General features: G+C 41.0%; 2 protein-coding genes across 17 annotated transcripts in view; one reads left to right on the forward strand and one right to left on the reverse strand.

The window, feature by feature from the left end:
• The window catches only part of Tubgcp4 (tubulin gamma complex component 4), a 45,451-nt gene extending 30,701 nt beyond the window's left edge, over positions 1-14,750 (forward strand). For 2 of the 7 annotated variants that reach the window (XM_020178904.2, XM_020178902.2), the window contains 9 exons: positions 1,082-1,132; positions 1,507-1,612; positions 3,203-3,310; positions 3,881-4,022; positions 5,252-5,429; positions 7,001-7,135; positions 8,618-8,734; positions 9,306-9,445; positions 10,042-10,344. In XM_020178904.2, coding sequence (XP_020034493.1) covers positions 1,082-1,132; positions 1,507-1,612; positions 3,203-3,310; positions 3,881-4,022; positions 5,252-5,429; positions 7,001-7,135; positions 8,618-8,734; positions 9,306-9,445; positions 10,042-10,054 — 990 coding nt within the window. In that variant the 3' untranslated portion in view covers positions 10,055-10,344. Of the gene's footprint in view, positions 1-1,081; positions 1,133-1,506; positions 1,613-3,202; positions 3,311-3,880; positions 4,023-5,251; positions 5,430-5,624; positions 5,672-7,000; positions 7,136-8,617; positions 8,735-9,305; positions 9,446-10,041; positions 10,345-10,621; positions 11,840-13,138 lie in introns of those variants that run through there. The other 5 variants (XR_012445437.1, XR_012445438.1, XR_012445436.1 and 2 more) reach the window with 5 other exon arrangements.
• The window catches only part of Tp53bp1 (tumor protein p53 binding protein 1), a 100,468-nt gene continuing 95,482 nt past the window's right edge, over positions 11,691-16,676 (reverse strand). For 8 of the 10 annotated variants that reach the window (XM_074065794.1, XM_074065795.1, XM_074065798.1 and 5 more), the window contains 4 exons: positions 14,059-14,153; positions 13,165-13,364; positions 12,334-12,479; positions 11,691-12,033 (listed from right to left, as the gene is read on the reverse strand). In XM_074065794.1, the coding sequence (XP_073921895.1) occupies positions 11,846-12,033; positions 12,334-12,479; positions 13,165-13,364; positions 14,059-14,153 (629 nt within the window). In that variant the 3' untranslated portion in view covers positions 11,691-11,845. Of the gene's footprint in view, positions 12,034-12,333; positions 12,480-13,164; positions 13,365-14,058; positions 14,154-14,892; positions 15,058-16,676 lie in introns of those variants that run through there. The other 2 variants (XM_074065800.1, XM_074065799.1) reach the window with 2 other exon arrangements.

Below are 16,676 nucleotides of genomic sequence, written 5' to 3' on the forward strand. Positions count from 1 at the left end.
TGCCTTAGTCTTGGAGTGATCTGAATAGCATCCTGTAGCGTCCACGCAGCCTGTTTAAAACTAGTACTTCCCATAGGCAGTGTTGTATCTTTTACCCTTCATGTGTCTAATTATTTTGACCTGTAGCTTTATAATCCCTTGGAGGTGTCGGCTGTCTTGTCTAGTACTGTGTATTAGAGAAGGGCCACAGGCCAGTTCCTAATTTGTGTTAGTTCCAAGGAGTTAGAGAGCAGGGACTGAGCTATAGGGTGGAAAATTCCACCACCTTGAACTGTTATCAGTCACTCCACTGGGCAAATCCTGTAGACGGGACTTTACCTTCATGCCAGTTATGAACTTAATTCCTTCATATTAATTTTCAGCCTTGCTGAATTCTCTTAATAGTTTTAATGTTCTCACTGTCAGTTTTCTTGGACTTTCCTTACAGATAGTCATAGCATACATTGTTTTTTCTAGTTATACACACATACACACACTTTTACTTTACCTTATGGCACTGGCACAGTCTTTAGAATGTACTTTACAAAAGGCACAGTGCGGAATTACTTTAAGGGTGTGCCTCACCATTAACTAGGTGGTGACTTTTAGTATATATCCTTTACCAGAATAAAGAAGTTTCCTTCTCTTCCTTTCTTGTTTAAAATTATGAACAAATGTAGAATTTTATCAAATACTTTTTCTGCATTTGTTGAGGTAATCATATAGTTTTTTCCTTTAAGCTTTAATAAAGCGAATTACATTAATGCTTTTAGATTTTACTTTTTTATTGAGATAAAACTCACATAAGTAAACATTTTAGCCATTTTAAAATGGTGTATACAATTCAGTGGTTTTTAGTATATACATAGGCTTGTGCAACTGTTATTACTAATTTCAGAACATTTCTATCTCATGTGGGTTTTTTCTGTTTTGTTTTTACCATTAAACTATCTGTTCATTGCTGGATTTACTGAAATTAGTCACATATACACACACACACACACACTTTTTTTTTTAACATTGCTGAATTTGTACATAACTATTCTTTGCAGGGATTTCACTATAATGAACTTTTGTCCTTTTATTGTTGTTCTTTTCATAGCACCTCTGGAAGCTGATGGTAGAAGAGTCAGATTTACTGGGTCAGCTGAAGGTAATAACTTAGGTATCTTTTAGTTCTTAAAATGATGTTGGTGGGCAGTGACTTCCAGGCAGGGGTGCCTGTACCGAAGACTTCATAGTGAACTCATTTGTTCTTAACAAGTGAGAAAACTACTTTATGCTACAATCTACTGTAATACAAAGATTTGACTTGACTTCCTTCTGGTGTAATATAATTATGTTGCTGTTCAATAAATGGCACTAACCACAAAGGAGTGCTCCTGTTAAGAGGAATGGCTAATTATGCCTCTTCAAAATGCCAAATGCCTTTAGACAAGACTGGGAATTATATGTGTAATTTCCTCAGAATAGTGAGGATCTTCTGGCCCTACTTTACCGAATTATAAATTGGAATTCTTTCCTCAGATCATTAAAGACTTTTACCTTCTGGGACGAGGAGAACTATTTCAGGCCTTCATTGACACAGCTCAACACATGTTAAAAACACCACCCACTGCAGTAACCGAGCATGGTAATTCCCTTGTGGTCCTGAGAATGACTGACTTACTGAAGTTGCAGGGTATTTCTTGGCTGCTGCTGATGCTTTCAGGCCTACTCCATATTTGAGCTACCTGGTGAGTTAAGAGCTGTGTTTCCAAAGATGGAAGGGCTCTCAGGTAAGCTTCATGCAAAGGTCACTGGGAGCAGCATCTTAGTGCCGTGACCCTTCCTGGTGCATACCTTCCAGCTAGGGGTCATCTCATGAGATTATATCATATCTATCTCATATTGTACTTATTGAGACCTGCAATGTGTAGTATTGTATGAGAACATTTTAGGTTCTCAATTATGGAAACCTGCTCTGGGCTAATCTAGTTAGAGAAGGGGAACCTATTTGTTATTATATCTGAAACCTCAAACAACTGAAGCGAGAGACTTGGATAATATCAGGATTCTCTCTTTGCCACATCTTCGTTGCATCTCCTGTGTGCTCTTTTGGTGACCTTGCAGGTCTCTCAGAAGCAGGTCTCCCAGTGACCTCTACTGAAGGAAGCAGACCAGGTCTATCTGGTAGCAAGTTAAAGAAATTCCAGATAAAAGGTTTTGATTGGCCATCCCGGATCACATGTCTATCACTGTAGTAGTCAAAGAGGTCAACCATTAGGATATTCCTAGTTCAGCAAAGTGTCCACCCCTTGATCAGTTAATGGCTATTTCCATTCAGAATACATGAAGAGAGGTGGGTAAGACACCGGGCACCAGTGGCTCACACCTGTAGTCCTAGCTGCTTGGGAGGCAAATCAGGAGGATTGCAGTTTGAAGCCAGCCTAAATAGTTTGGGAGACCCTATCTCAAAAATATCCAACACAAAACAGGACTGGTATAGTTGTTCAAGTGGTAGAGCACCTGCTTAGTAAGCATGAGGCCTTTAAGTTCAAACCCTAGTACTGAAAGAAAAAAAAAAAAGAGAGGTAAGGATCAGAGCCAAGAAAAAAAAAAACAAAAAACAGCAGTTATTGTTTTTCTAGCCTAATAAGACAATAGGTATCCACTGTAGTTAAATAGTACTTTTTTGGTTGCAGATATCAGAAAACCCAGTTCCAACTCACTTAAATAAAGACAATGAAAAGGAAAAATTATTATTCTCATAACAAAAGCTCATAGGTGTGATGACTTTAAAGTTTGATTCATTAATGCCTGTAGTATTTGATCCCTTTTCATTTTTCACCTTTGCTTTTCTTCTCAGTCAGGATTTGAATGGTAGGAAGATAACTTCTAACCAAGTTTACATCTTACTAAGTCTTTGTTTATTTAAAATAAAAAAGAGCTGCACTCACTAAATACAGCCTCTGGATTGGCCTAGTTCAAGTCACGTTCATATCCCTAAACAAAATAGTGTAACAAGGTAGACTATTACAGCCCATTTGATCATGCCTGGGTCACCTGCCTAACTCAAGAATCAGGTATTGTCACCCCACTGGAACGGCATCAACTGTACTAGGCAGGGATGATTCTTTCAGGGGCTGGGAAAGAGGAATGAATGCTGGTCAGGCAAAAGCAACAGAGGTACACTGCTCTCTGCTGTTAGCTTCCATTTTAGCCTTTATGTTCTTTCCTGCAGATGTAAATGTGGCCTTTCAACAGTCAGCACACAAGGTGTTACTGGATGATGACAACCTTCTTCCTCTGTTGCACTTGACAATTGAGTATCATGGAAAGGAGCACAAAGGTTTGCCTTTCTTTCCTGTCTCCCTGCTTCTCCTGGTTATCCTTTTTCCCTTTCTGCTTCTATCACCGTCCATGGGAACCATATAATTTTGAACTTTAGAAATCCAGTGCTATAATTTTGGGGGGGGGAGGGGAAGAGGGGTATGGGGACTTGAACTCAGGGTTTCATACCTGTGAGGCATACACTACCACTTGAGCCATACCTCCAGCCCACATTACTCTAATTTTATATGAGAGAAAAGAGAAGTCCAGAGAAGTTAAATGAGATGCACAGGCCAGGTCATGTTGGTTTTGTTTTTGTTTTGGGTTGGGTTTTTTGTTTGTTCTTCCCTTTTCATGCTGCTGGCATCATCTCTGCTTATTTAATTCTAGTCTCCAGATTTTAAGGCTGAAAAAAGAGTCACTGTGGGAATTTCTTACAAAAATGTCCTTGCTCTTTGCCTTTTGTATCCATCTTATGCTCTGCCATTTCCACCTCCCCTGTGCTCTCATTTCATGAGTGGTACTCACCTTGTTCACTCTCTGGTTCTAGTTAACCTTTTTTTTTTTTCATTTCTTTTCTTGGTTGTAGTAGATGCTACTCAGGCAAGAGAAGGACCTTCTCGGGAAACTTCCCCCCGGGAAGCCCCCGCATCTGGCTGGGCAGCTCTAGGTCTTTCCTACAAAGTACAGTGGCCACTACACATTCTCTTCACCCCAGCTGTCCTAGAAAAGTGAGTATTTCTAAGTTTCTGACAGGTAAATATCACCCACCCAACTAGTTTTTTGTTGTTGTTGTTTGAGACAGGGTCTTACTATGTAGTTCAGGCTGGCCTCAGACTTGCTATGTAGCCCAGGCTGGCCTTGAACTCAAGATCCTCCCGAGTGCTGGTATTACAGATGTGTACCACCACACCTGGGTAATTTTCAGTTAAACAGTTCTACATACCAGAGGTTGCAAAATCACATGCCTTCAAGGGGCTAGACGGGTCACATTTACTAATAAGTGAGACTGTAGGCATAAGCCAATAGGAAGTGCTGGGATGAATGGGAGGGTATACAGCCATTTAAAACAATCACAGTTTTTATTAATCTTCCAAATAATAAGCCATTTGTAGGGTGGCCTTTGGGGACAGAATCAGAATCACCATAACCCTTGGTTCATAACATACTATTGATCACTGCAGGACCCTCCTGCCTGCCTTCCTACATGCACATCGTAAAGCTGCTTCTAAGCACAAACACTGGAACACTAATGATAATGTCCCAGCCCTGCCTGCCCGCTTGTCTCTCTCAACTCAAGGTGACAAATACCATAAACCCAGTTTTTTTTCCCCCTGTGGTTTTATAGTATCTACATATATTCCTCAAAAGGTTTTTTGTTTTTTCCTCAAGAACTATTAAAAAACCATGTGAGGGGGAAAAGAGCATGACGGGGAGTGAATTCGATAGAAGTATATTACATGTGTATGAAAATAGCAACATGAAGCCTACTAAAAGCTGTTAAAAAGAGGAAGGGGGGATTAAAAAAGAATAATATAGACAGGTTGAATTTGATCAAAGTACACTGTATGCATGAATATAAATATCACAATAAAACCTCTTTGTATAATTAATTTATGCTAATTTTTATTAAAGCTATTTAAAAGGATGTATGTGGGTTGGGGGCATGACCAAAGTGATACAGCACCTGCCCAGCAAGCATAAGGTGCTGATTTCAAATCCCAGTACTGGGGCCAAGAGTCATTTTGTTGTGTTGTACAGCTTAATTTCACTTTAGCTTCTATCTGATATTTTATTGTAAATGTAAGCTACACTGTATTTCTCCACATCTCTAACCACTCTTCTTTTCTGTATCCCATTTGTTGGGGGAGAGGTGGGTGACATAGAATTCTAGTGTCTGTCATGTGGACGGTATGAGGATAAAGTCTGTGTCTTCAGCAACCTGATATTCCCGTCCTAGGTACAATGTTGTTTTTAAGTACTTATTAAGTGTGCGTCGGGTCCAAGCTGAACTGCAGCACTGCTGGGCCCTCCAAATGCAGCGCAAGCATCTCAAGTCCAACCAGACGGACGCAGTCAAGTGGCGCCTAAGGAATCACATGGCGTTCTTGGTCGATAACCTTCAGTACTATCTCCAGGTGTGTTCTGAGGAATGAGTAGAAGGGCTTTGAAAAGAACTTTAGGTTGACAAGGATTATTGAAGAGGGTCTATAATTCAGAATTTGGTAAAATGCTAAGGTTTTGAGAATATTCAATGGATTTACCTCATTTCCTTTTTGCCTTTTTGCTGGTACTGGGGATTTATTTCATTTTTTTGTTTTGTTTTTGTTTAGTGGGACTGGAGTTTGAACTCAGGACATCGAGTTTGCAAACAAAGCAGGTGCTGTACCACTTAAGACACACTTTCAGTCAACTTTTCTCCAATTATTTTTGGAGATCAGGTCTTGCAAACTACTTTCCCAGGCTGGCCTCGAACTGCGATCCTCCCAATCTCAGATTCCCAAGTGGCTATAGGTATAGGGATGAGCCACAGGCACCTACCTGGTGGTACTGGAGTTTTGAACTCAGGGCTTAATGCTTGCTAGGTGGGGGCTCTACCACTTGAGCCGCACTTCCAGCCCAGCTAGGCATGTTTCTTGAGAGAATTTTAGGGGAAAGTGGGAATACATGGATAAATGGGAATTGGGATGTTTACAGCCAACGCATTATTTGTTGTTGATTTGCCCTTAGTGTTTGCTACAACTTCTGGAATCCTCTAGGACTAGGCCAAGTCAGTCAGTGGTGGGAATGTAGAATAAGTGGGTTAGGCTAGGACAGAGCAGATGGTCTGCCAAGACATGTGAGGCAGTAAAGAATTATGCAAATAGGCAAGGCACAGTAGCTTATACCTATAAACCCAGCTACTTAGGAGGCAGAGATCAGGAGGTTTGAGGTTTGAGGCTCCTGGGCAAATAAAAAAGTTAGCAAGATTCCCTCCTCCCCTCCTCACCCTGTCTAAACCAATAAGCTGTGAGTGGTGACGTATGCCTGTCATCCCAGCTACAGAGAAGGCATACATGGGAGGATTGTGATCCAGGACAGCCTGGACAAAAATACGAGATCTGAGAACTAAACTGAAGCTAAAAGGACTGAGGAAGTGGCTCCAGAGGTAGAGTACTTGAGCACAAGGCCCCAAGTTCAAATGCAGGTACAGCAAAAAACAAAAAGAATTATACAAATAGGGGCTGAACAGTGGCTCACCTACTTGAGAAACAGGAGGATCACGTTTTGAGGCCCAGGCAAAAGTTAGCAAGACCCCTTCTCAAAATCAACCCGGGCATTGTGGTACACACTTTTAACCCCAGCTACTCAGGAGGTGGTGGTAGGTGGATCCTGGTCTGGGGCCAGCTGGGGCAAAGTCAGCAGGAAGCCCTATCTGAAAAACAAAACCACAAAAAGGATTGGATAGAGGCTCAAATGGCAGAGTTATGAAGGCCCTGAGTTCAGTCCCCAGTATCACACCCCTCTCCCCCCAAAAAGTACACAAATAACTTTCTACCAGGCCGGGCAATATAAGGTGTCTTTGGTCAGCCTGAAAGTGGCTTGGCTAAAAGGAAGATGAGAAGGGGCAAAAATTGCTATTTCATCCTGTCAAATATCTGACAAGATGAAAGAGTGCTCAGAGTAAGAACAGTGCAAAAAAAAATTCTTTGTGTAACTGTCTTATCAGGTAGATGTGCTAGAGTCTCAGTTCTCTCAGCTGCTTCATCAGATCAACTCTACCCGAGACTTTGAAAGCATCCGACTGGCTCATGACCACTTTCTGAGCAATTTGCTAGCTCAGTCCTTTATTTTGCTGAAACCTGTAAGTAGAGCTGGTTGGTTTCCTTTAGACTGTTCCTTTCTAGTACTGACTGTTCCCTTAGACAGTTCAGCATTTGTTAAAACTCCATTTTTAAATATTTTGACAACTTATTTATAAAGCAAAACAAAAAGGGAATGTTAAACGGGGGCTGTCTTTGAGTTTCTGAAATATATAGGGTGTGATGAACAGATAAAAGAATGGTGTATTTAACCCTCAGAAGGAAGGATTTAAAGACATTCAAAAGTAGTTCTGCCACTACAGAAAAAGCAATGAGAAGCCCAGAGTTTACTTGCATGAACATCTGTTGGGTCAGGATTGACTAGTCATTTGAAAGTTGTTTTCACAGACTATAGTGTCTGTAAGTACACTTATACATATACAGCTCCTTTGTGGCAGTTATTCTCAACTTTGGCTGTATACTGAATTCATCTGGGGCCTTTTAAAAACCTAAGACCCAGGGCTAGAGGTGTTGCTCAAGTGCTAGAGCACCTGCCTCACAAGCACAAAGTCCTGGATCCAAGCCCTGATACCTCCAGAAAAAAATCTAGGACCTAGAGAGCACCAGTATTTTCTAAAGTTCACAAACTGGTTCCTGTTCCAGGATTAAAAGCAGGAAGACTGATATGACCCCTTGTAGTTCCTAATGTAATGGTTACATGTCATCTCTGATGAGAACAAGTTTTACTGCTCAGTGTGCTATACCTCGTGCTAGGGCTTTTTGTTCTGGTATTTAGGACTGTGACTTTTGCTCTACCAAGGAAGAGTTATATTGATGCCATTCCAAAGGGTTCTGTGAATTGAAAACAACCAAACACCACTGATAGGTAAACACTGTCCTTGTATGGCATGGGTGCTTTCTTGGGGGAAAGCAGAATATCAGAGCAGGTCATCATAATTAAATCTTTATTGAGTGCTTACTGTACGCAAGGCACTGGGGATACAAAGAGGTATAAATCATGGCTCTGCCCTTAAGGAGCTCACAATCTAGTTGGAGGAACAAGACATAAATGCACACAAAGGTCAGTGACAACACAGGTGGCCTGAACAATTGCCAGTGAACAGTACAGATACTATCACAAAGAGGAGCGGCAGTTCACTAAAAGCTACAGTGGGGAAGGAGCACTTCACTGGGAATGGGGCTCAAACTGGTATAAAAGAGAAGAGTATCCTAACAACACTGAAGCTCAGAGGCAGACACACTCTGGGCAGGGAAGGGGGTTCTAAGAAATGATTACTAGTGGACTGTGACAAGAGTGAAGGTTTTGTGCACAGGGGACTAAGAAGAACACAGCTATGTCAGGAGGAGAGGTATGTTCTGCACATGTTGCATTAGAGAGCTAACCAGCCTTGCACATGAAAGTCAGACATGTCTATCCTGAGGTCAGAGATAGGAGCTCAGCTGTTAAGACTGTTTTCCCAAATCTTTCATTTCACAGACGTATCTTCTGTCTTTTCCTAATGCTAAATCTGTTTACTGGGTAGGTGTTTCACTGCCTGAATGAAATCCTAGATCTCTGTCACAGTTTTTGTTTGCTGGTCAGTCAGAATCTGGGCCCACTGGATGAACGTGGAGCGGCCCAGCTGAGCATTCTTGTAAAGGTGAGTCTGCCTGGCCATTGGAAATATGTTGCTCTGTCCAAAAAGATACGAGGCAGTTTTGTCCAAGGACAATTCATGATCTTTCCTCCTAATCAATAAAGCATTTTCCCAATACATACACACACACAAATAACAAGACACAAAGATTAAAACGTCATATCACTTGATTTTTAAGATGATTACGTCACCTCACAGTGTTAAAAAAATAGCTAAGTCTAAATAGTTCATTCAGCCCACCAAGTATGCATTGGTTTTGTGCTCACTTTCTCACATCCCAACTGACTTCCCTGAACTAGTCCCCTATCTTGAATAATAATTACCTTCCTGAAACAAAAGTAAGACCTCCCCAACCCTAGAACATGACAGATATATTAATTTGAAGCCAGATGCTAAATTACTATGAATGAGAAAGTACTTTCACAGGAAGTCGTAATGTTGTGGACTTGGTACTGAGAATCATTTTAGGAACTAACAGAGATGAGAATGTGGGAAGGCTTTTCCAAGGAACTCCAGCACTGGCATAGAGAGCTGGTAAGTTTATGGGATGGTAACTGAGTCCTTCTCTCTGCAGGGCTTTAGCCGCCAGTCTTCACTCCTGTTCAAGATTCTCTCCAGTGTTCGGAATCATCAGATCAACTCAGATTTGGCTCAACTACTGTTACGACTAGATTATAACAAATACTATACCCAGGCTGGTGGAACTCTGGGCAGGTAGGAGCAACACTTGAGAAACTTAGTAGACTTACTGGGGGAAGGAGGCTTTTTAATGAGTTTTAGAATTAGCCATCTGTTCAAAATGATCTCATTTTATAAACAACATTCAGAGATAGAGGGGTGTATCGAAACATGTTCATTTTAGTGATTATTTTCCAGTAAAAAATCATTATCCCAGTAAAATAATCTACAACCTGACAGTGAGAGGGGTTTTAAGTCCTTTCGTAGGTTATGTATTGCTGTGCTGGGAAGTGGCTGGCTTCCACTTCCAGTCTGATATGAACTTGCTGTGCAGCCAGAGGCTCTATGCTTTGCTGGCCCCCAGTTTCTGTTCCTTCTAACTCTGAACTGTTTTTAATCTAATAGATTTCAATGGTAATTGGCTTCTCCAAGGTCTTTGACATTCCCATTTAGAAAAGCACTGAATTGCCCTCCTTTCTCTAAGATGTCCTCAAACAGATTTTTTTCTAAGTGATTTTAGGAAGAGTATTAATATTGCATTATCCAGATCACAGGGTGCCTTACTTCATGTTTCTTTGAAGACAATCTTGGGAAAGCATGGTATTTAATGAGGCTCTTTTTTTCTTTTGTAGTTTCGGGATGTGAAAATTTCATAAACTGAAATATGTCAATCCCACCATGTTCCCAAGTCTGTAACAGAAGATTCAAAAGACACATCCCATTCTCTAGTCACTCACCAAATGTCTGCAGCCTGGTGAGGGGGGTTCTACCTTTTCTCCTAGAAGCAATCCAGAGGTATAAATCTTTCTCATCATTCCCCTGAGGAAGGTCACTGCCCACCTTAGGGGAAGTCTTAATTTGTTCACCAAGAGAATCTGTAGGGTCAACTGTTCCTTTGCTGACCATGCAAGGGCTCTGAGCCTTTACACTGAGAATATCTGTTGGTTATGTTCATTTATTCAACTGATTTATTGAGCATTTACTATGTACCTAGGTACTGCTCAAGGTGTGGGAGATATAGCAGTAAATGAAGATCAAAAAGTTAACTATCTTTTGGTTCAATTCACATGTAAAAAAAGAATTATGTTTACAAATAAGTTAGCTGTTAGATATTACCACCAAGTAAGAAAGACACAGGTGAGATAGGCCAGAATCTTTCCTATTCCTGTACCAAGTAATTTTTACCTATGCAGATTATCTTTCCTCCTTCAGAAAGTTATGATTGAGAGCCTCCTACCCTTAAGGATCTTCAAAATTGTGAATCTGAAGAATTTTGCCAGTAAGTTCCAATTCTTTCAGACTGGTAAAAGGACAATTCTAGCTAATGACAATACAAAGTATTTTCCCCAAAGAGGTGTTTAATATTGAAAATTATAGTCCCAATTATCCCAGCTTAAATCATAGGAACTGAGATTCTCCTCATATGGTCTAACCATCACTGACAATCATCAATGTTCACATCAATGTGAACAAAATATTCATTGAAGTCTTTCCTCCACATTGGAAAAGCATACAGTCTTCTGGCCATAGATTGTGGTCACTGAATCTGACCATCTCCACATTTTCTACCACACACTATGACATCCTTAGTCCCTCCAATTGTCAGCTAAAGATGACCCTTTGCTGCCTCTAGAGCAGGGGTTGGGAAATTATAGCCTGGCTGCATGATTTTGCAAATACAGATTTACTGAAAGGCAGCCACAATCACTCATTACCTATTTGCCCATGGTTGCTTTTAGCCACAAAGCCTGAAATATTTAGTGTTTGGCTCTTTATAGGGAGTGAGTGGATGTTTATTAACAGGGATGATGTCGGGAGGAAGGAACAGCTTCCAGCAGTTGTGACAGCAATACAATAATAATATTGGACTTCTGACTTGGACTATCAGTATCATCTTATAGAAAGTAAGCCTATCAAGCTATGGTCACTGTCTATTCATAGCAACTGGTTCCCTTTCAGCTCTGAAAGTGGGGGAGTACCCACAGGTCAACTGTTAGTAAGTTCAGCTCTAAAGACCCTCCCCACTTTTTTTATTAATTATTATTATTTAATGGTCCAAAAAACTTAGAGCTGTTCCTGAGTTTTTGGAAGTATATCACTTTTAGACAGCCTGAGCTAGACTTCTGACAATGATGCCACAGATAAAGTTCACTCCTAAATTTTTATTTTTGTTGGCTAACTCCTAAAATGAACAAGCTGGTTCAAGCCTCAGAGATGGTATCATGTTTGTTACTTGTTTTGAGATTAAGCTCAAAGAAATGGATGAAGAAATCCCAGTTACTACAACCAAAGAGATTCAATGTTTATTTTATCATAAAAGTCCAGCAAATAAAACTATGTACAAGATCCATGCAATTACACACAAGACACATTTAAAACCTGGTTAAAACACAGTCTCACAATAGCAGGGAATAAAACCAGTATGATCAAGTATCTTTAGTGAGAAACATAATCGTGTTTATATTTTGGATGCTGCTTGAATCCAATTCGCTCCCCAACAATGAGGCACTGGATCACCCACTCTTGTGACACGACAGGCAGCTGCAATGCTTCAGCACACTTCAGCACCGAGGCTGGGCAGGAGGGGTCCGTCACCACCACATCAAATACCCCTAAAGCAATGTCTGCAAGGAGTAGGGGAAAGTGAACGAGGAAAGGACACTCAGTTTAGCCCTCCATTAAAAAGACAAATGTGCCTTCTAACCAACCCCCTCTGCCCAAACCAGTCTGTTATGAAAAACACACTGCTACTAATCACAACCAAAAGGGAGTTATAATCACCATATGCTGACCTTACAGAAATGCAGCCCAGTGATTCACTTAAGCTGACTGTATTCCTATTTAGACTGGACCATATGGCCTAACAGCTGTGGATCTCAGGACATCCCTGGAAGAATAACAAAAGTAAATACACTTTCCGGTACCTTTGTTGTGGGCACTTGAATGGTGCTGCTTCACAGAGGCTGCCCCCCCAGTCATGAGGATCTCAGACCAGAGCTCCAGGAAGTTCTGTTGTTGATCTGACACCAACAGTACCTTCAGATTCTGGAAAGGGTTTTCACGGGGTTGCCTATGAAGAAGTCAGACACAACCTTTTAGAAATGGCAAGGACCTTAGCATGAAGGATCCAACAGCCCTTCTTACCTCCTGTGCGTGTATCTGAATGCCCTGTTAGGAAAACCCCCTCTCCCTCTTGTGAATGATGTACATTCTCTGAGATCCTGGTCTCTGGATCCCGTATTTGTCCAGGGGCTACAAATAAGCCAAATTATGACCGTGAGTTTTGGGTTTTTTGGCAGTACTGTGGTTTGAACTCAGGGCAGGGCATCACACTTGTTAGGAAGGTGCTCTACCAGCTCTTGAGCCACTCTGCCAACCCTGTTTTGGGTATTTTTGAGTAGGGTCTTGCAGACTATTAGCCCTGGCTGGCTTCAAACTGTGATCCTCCAGATCTCTGCTTCCTGAGTGGCTAGGATTACAGGTGTGAGCCACCAGTGACCAACTTTTTAAAAAAAAAAAAAAAAAAAAACTTTGTTTCCTGACTTTACAGGCAGGGAACCTACAGAAAAATCCTCCCATTTTCAAAAGGTTCCCAGCCAACTGAACTGCTGAAATCATTTTTAACCACTCAAATTCTATGATTTATGCTGCAACAGTCTGATTTCTAGAAACATTTATTCTATCAGCTAGATTCTCCTTCTAAAATCTTGCTGTCTTCTATCTATGTAGCTCTACATGGGCTCTCAAATACGCACCAATCCAGAATCCTTTGCTCCTCAAGGCTGTATCCAGCTGGCAACAGATAATTACGGTAGTTCTGGAGCTGGTTGGCATGGCAACTGTCATGGACCCAGACATGAGACACACAAGGAATCCCACTGGCAAGGCACAAGAAGTACTTCCGGGTTCGACAATGCTGATCCGCAATTAGAAGACACTGGTAGGCAGTGTTACACTGGAAGAAAAGTGACAGCCAACAGGTCTAGTGACACCTATGGAAAGCTCCTAAACAGCAGCCCCAATGAGCACTGGAGAGCAGATCTGATGCTTCCAAATACTCTCCAAAATAGGATTTTGTCTTTGCACCTAAAAGCTGCTTTTCTCACTGAAAGTCCAAACTGCTTCCCAAGATGTTCTCTGGGCCTAACCTGCAACTTTTTGAGGGTCCAAATGCTCAAGGGACATCCAGACCCATGTACTTCAGCCTTTTAGGTCAAGAATCAGCAACACTAATGGATTTCAACTAAATGTAAATTTCAAGCAACTACAGCCTACATTCTAACTTTTCTTTCTTGTATATAATTTTTTTGGGGGGTGGACTGGGGTTTGAATTCAGGGATTCACACAGATGTTCAACCACTTACTTATGCCATGCCTCCAGTCCATTTTGCGCTGATTATTTTGGAGATGGGATATCACAAGCTGTTTCCTGAGCTGGCCTTGAACTACTATCCTCCATTGCTAGGAATATAGGTGTGAGCCACTGGCACCCAGCAGGTAACTCTTGTTTTACACAGCATTTTGACAGTGTCCCAGTTTCTGAAGCCTCTGGCTACTCTGTCTAACCTCCCAGAACCCTCTCAGGCCTCTTCTCAGTACAGAAAAGGGGCTGTTACCTCTCTATGTGGCTACACAAAGAAAATCCTCACCTGGGCTTCATTGAAGTCTTCAAGGATATACCCAGCTCCTGCTCGAAGCTGGGATTCTGTGTACTGCTTGTTGAAAGGAGGAATTTCTAAAAATTCTATATAAAAAACAAGATAGCCAAGATAATTACTGAGCTGGTTGAGTTCCTATTTGCTACCTTATGCCTCCTTACTGCCACCTTTTCCCCAGCTATCTCCATGGCATTGAGTTCCCAAAGACACAGGGGCTTCCCCATGGGTCTCAAAGATCTGACTTTCGGCCTAGAAAATAATGCCAAAAGAAGGGGGACAAGAGCCAGGTGTGGTAGTTCATACTTGTAGTCCCAGCTACTCTGGATGCTGAGGCAGGAGGATCACTTGAACTCATAAGTTTGAGACTAGCCTGGGCAACATAGCAAGACCCAAGTTTAAAGAAAAAAAAAAAAAAAGGGCATGAAGAACGGGGAAGATGAGGAATGGAGGTCCTAGACCAAGTTTTCTGCACTAAGACTGACTTAAGGGACTACTCACAGGAATAGACAACCTTTTCCCAGTAACATATTCCAATTTGAATAACCCTTATCAGGAAATTATCCTTATTTCTACCCTACATATTTCCTGCTGCAAACTAAACCCACTTCCTCTAGGTCTGGCTTCTGTGGAGATGAATAGCTGGTGATCACTTTTTTATAATAAAGCCTTCAAATTCCCCTTGACCAGCATTTTTTTTTACCCCTTATAATTAAAACTTTGATAAATCAGAATGTGCAAAATATGGTTTTAAATTTTTAACTGGTAAGTGAAGATTAATCAGAAAATCCTGTTTCAACCTTTTCATGGAAAACTATCTACCTTTGATGATCTTGAAGTACCTCAGGACACTGAACATCAATGACTGCTCTACAGTCTTGAGGGTGAAGTAGAAGATATGAGAGATGAGGCTGAAGCTGTAATGACCCTAGGCAATTAGAAATTGCTTCTTTTGACCAAATAGCTAATTTGAGCTTGTTTTCTTGTCATCTGCTTCTCTCATATATAAATAACACATTTAAAAAAAAAAAAAAGAAAGAAAAGCAAGACATTAGAGATTAATTACCAGTTCTGAGAAATTAAATTCTAATTGAAATTTTATCACAAATTAAAAAACCCAACCCAGTGCATAAAGTTCAATGTCATGACCACTCCCCTGTCCCCTTATCCCTGGTGGTAAAACCTGAAAGAACCAACCCCTTGCAGAGCTGCCCTCTGGTGGCCACTCTGCTGGCTACAACTGTTCAGGTGGTGTTCCTACCTGGGTCTCTGAATCTCTGCTTAGGTGTGACTGGACACACGGGTCACTTTATTATTTTCTTGATTCAACATTCTCTACATTCTTCCCAAAAAGAAAACCCAATCTAAAAACTAAATGGTTAAGAAATCTGAAATACAGCTTTGTCACAGCATTCAATGTATCCTGGAACAATCTTCAGCACCAAAGACTCTGGAGTCAGTGCTGACCCCTGATGGTCCTTTACTCTTCAAGACTTGTAGTTTATTATGTAATCCAGGACCATATCCAGTTCTAACCTACTTAACAATCCCTTACATTGGCTTAATCAAATATTACCCTGTTTATTAGGCAGGCGATTTCTCTAATCATTCTCAATTTAGTTTGGATTCAGTTTTGTTTGTATTTGAGGTATGAGTGCCCTACCTAACGAGTAGGCAAAGTGAACATCAAGTACCATGAAGGTACTAAAATAAACCCGCTCCAGTCAATCTCTATGTCTGATGAGTCCCTGACAGTGTTTTACCTAGGTGCCATATTCCTAACTCAATAGTGTCTCCTAAGATGGGCTTAGATATTTTCCTATCTAAATATCTATTTAGATAATAGGCAATATATTGCCTATTATAAAGTGGCATCTGCACAGTCCCATTTACCTGTACACTTGTCATAGTTTCTTACAACTGCAGGATTGCAGGGATTTGTTTTGTTTTTGGCATAGTGTGGGGTTTTGAACTCAGGGCCTTGCATTTGCCAGGCAGGTATTCAGCCACATCCCCTTTTTGCTTTTGTTATTCTTTTGAACAGACTCTTGTTTTTATGCGTGGGCCAGTCTGGATCACAATCTTTCAATTTACATTTCTGGCATGATAGGCACATACCACTGCACTAGCTTTTTATTGGGGTAACTACTTTTTGTCCAGGTTGGCTTTGAACCACAATCTTCCCAATATCCACCTTCTGAAGAATGATCTGGACTATTTTATTATAGATATCTTTCATGTTTCTTGCAACTGAGAAATCCTTTAGATTTATTGTAGACCAAAAATATCAAGGATTCTGGTGTTGGGGAAGCAGTGTCCAAGAATGAATAGTCAAAATAACCACGTTTTTAATCAGAAACCTAAAACTCTGTTTTTAAACTGTCCACTGTAATCCCAGCTACAAGGGAGGAGGAGACGGAAAGCACAGTTTGACACTAGCCTGGGCAAAAAAGTTAGTGTGACCCATCTCAAAAAACAAGCTGGGCACAATTGTGCATACCTGCTGTAATCCCAGCTATGTGGGAGGCAGTCATAGTCCAAGGCTGGCCCTGGGCAAAAGCAAGAGACCCTATGGGAAAAATAAGCTAAAACAAAAATGGCTGGAGTATGTC

This window comes from Castor canadensis, chromosome 2 (assembly GCF_047511655.1).
Source record: "Castor canadensis chromosome 2, mCasCan1.hap1v2, whole genome shotgun sequence".
Lineage (NCBI taxonomy): Eukaryota > Metazoa > Chordata > Mammalia > Rodentia > Castoridae > Castor > Castor canadensis.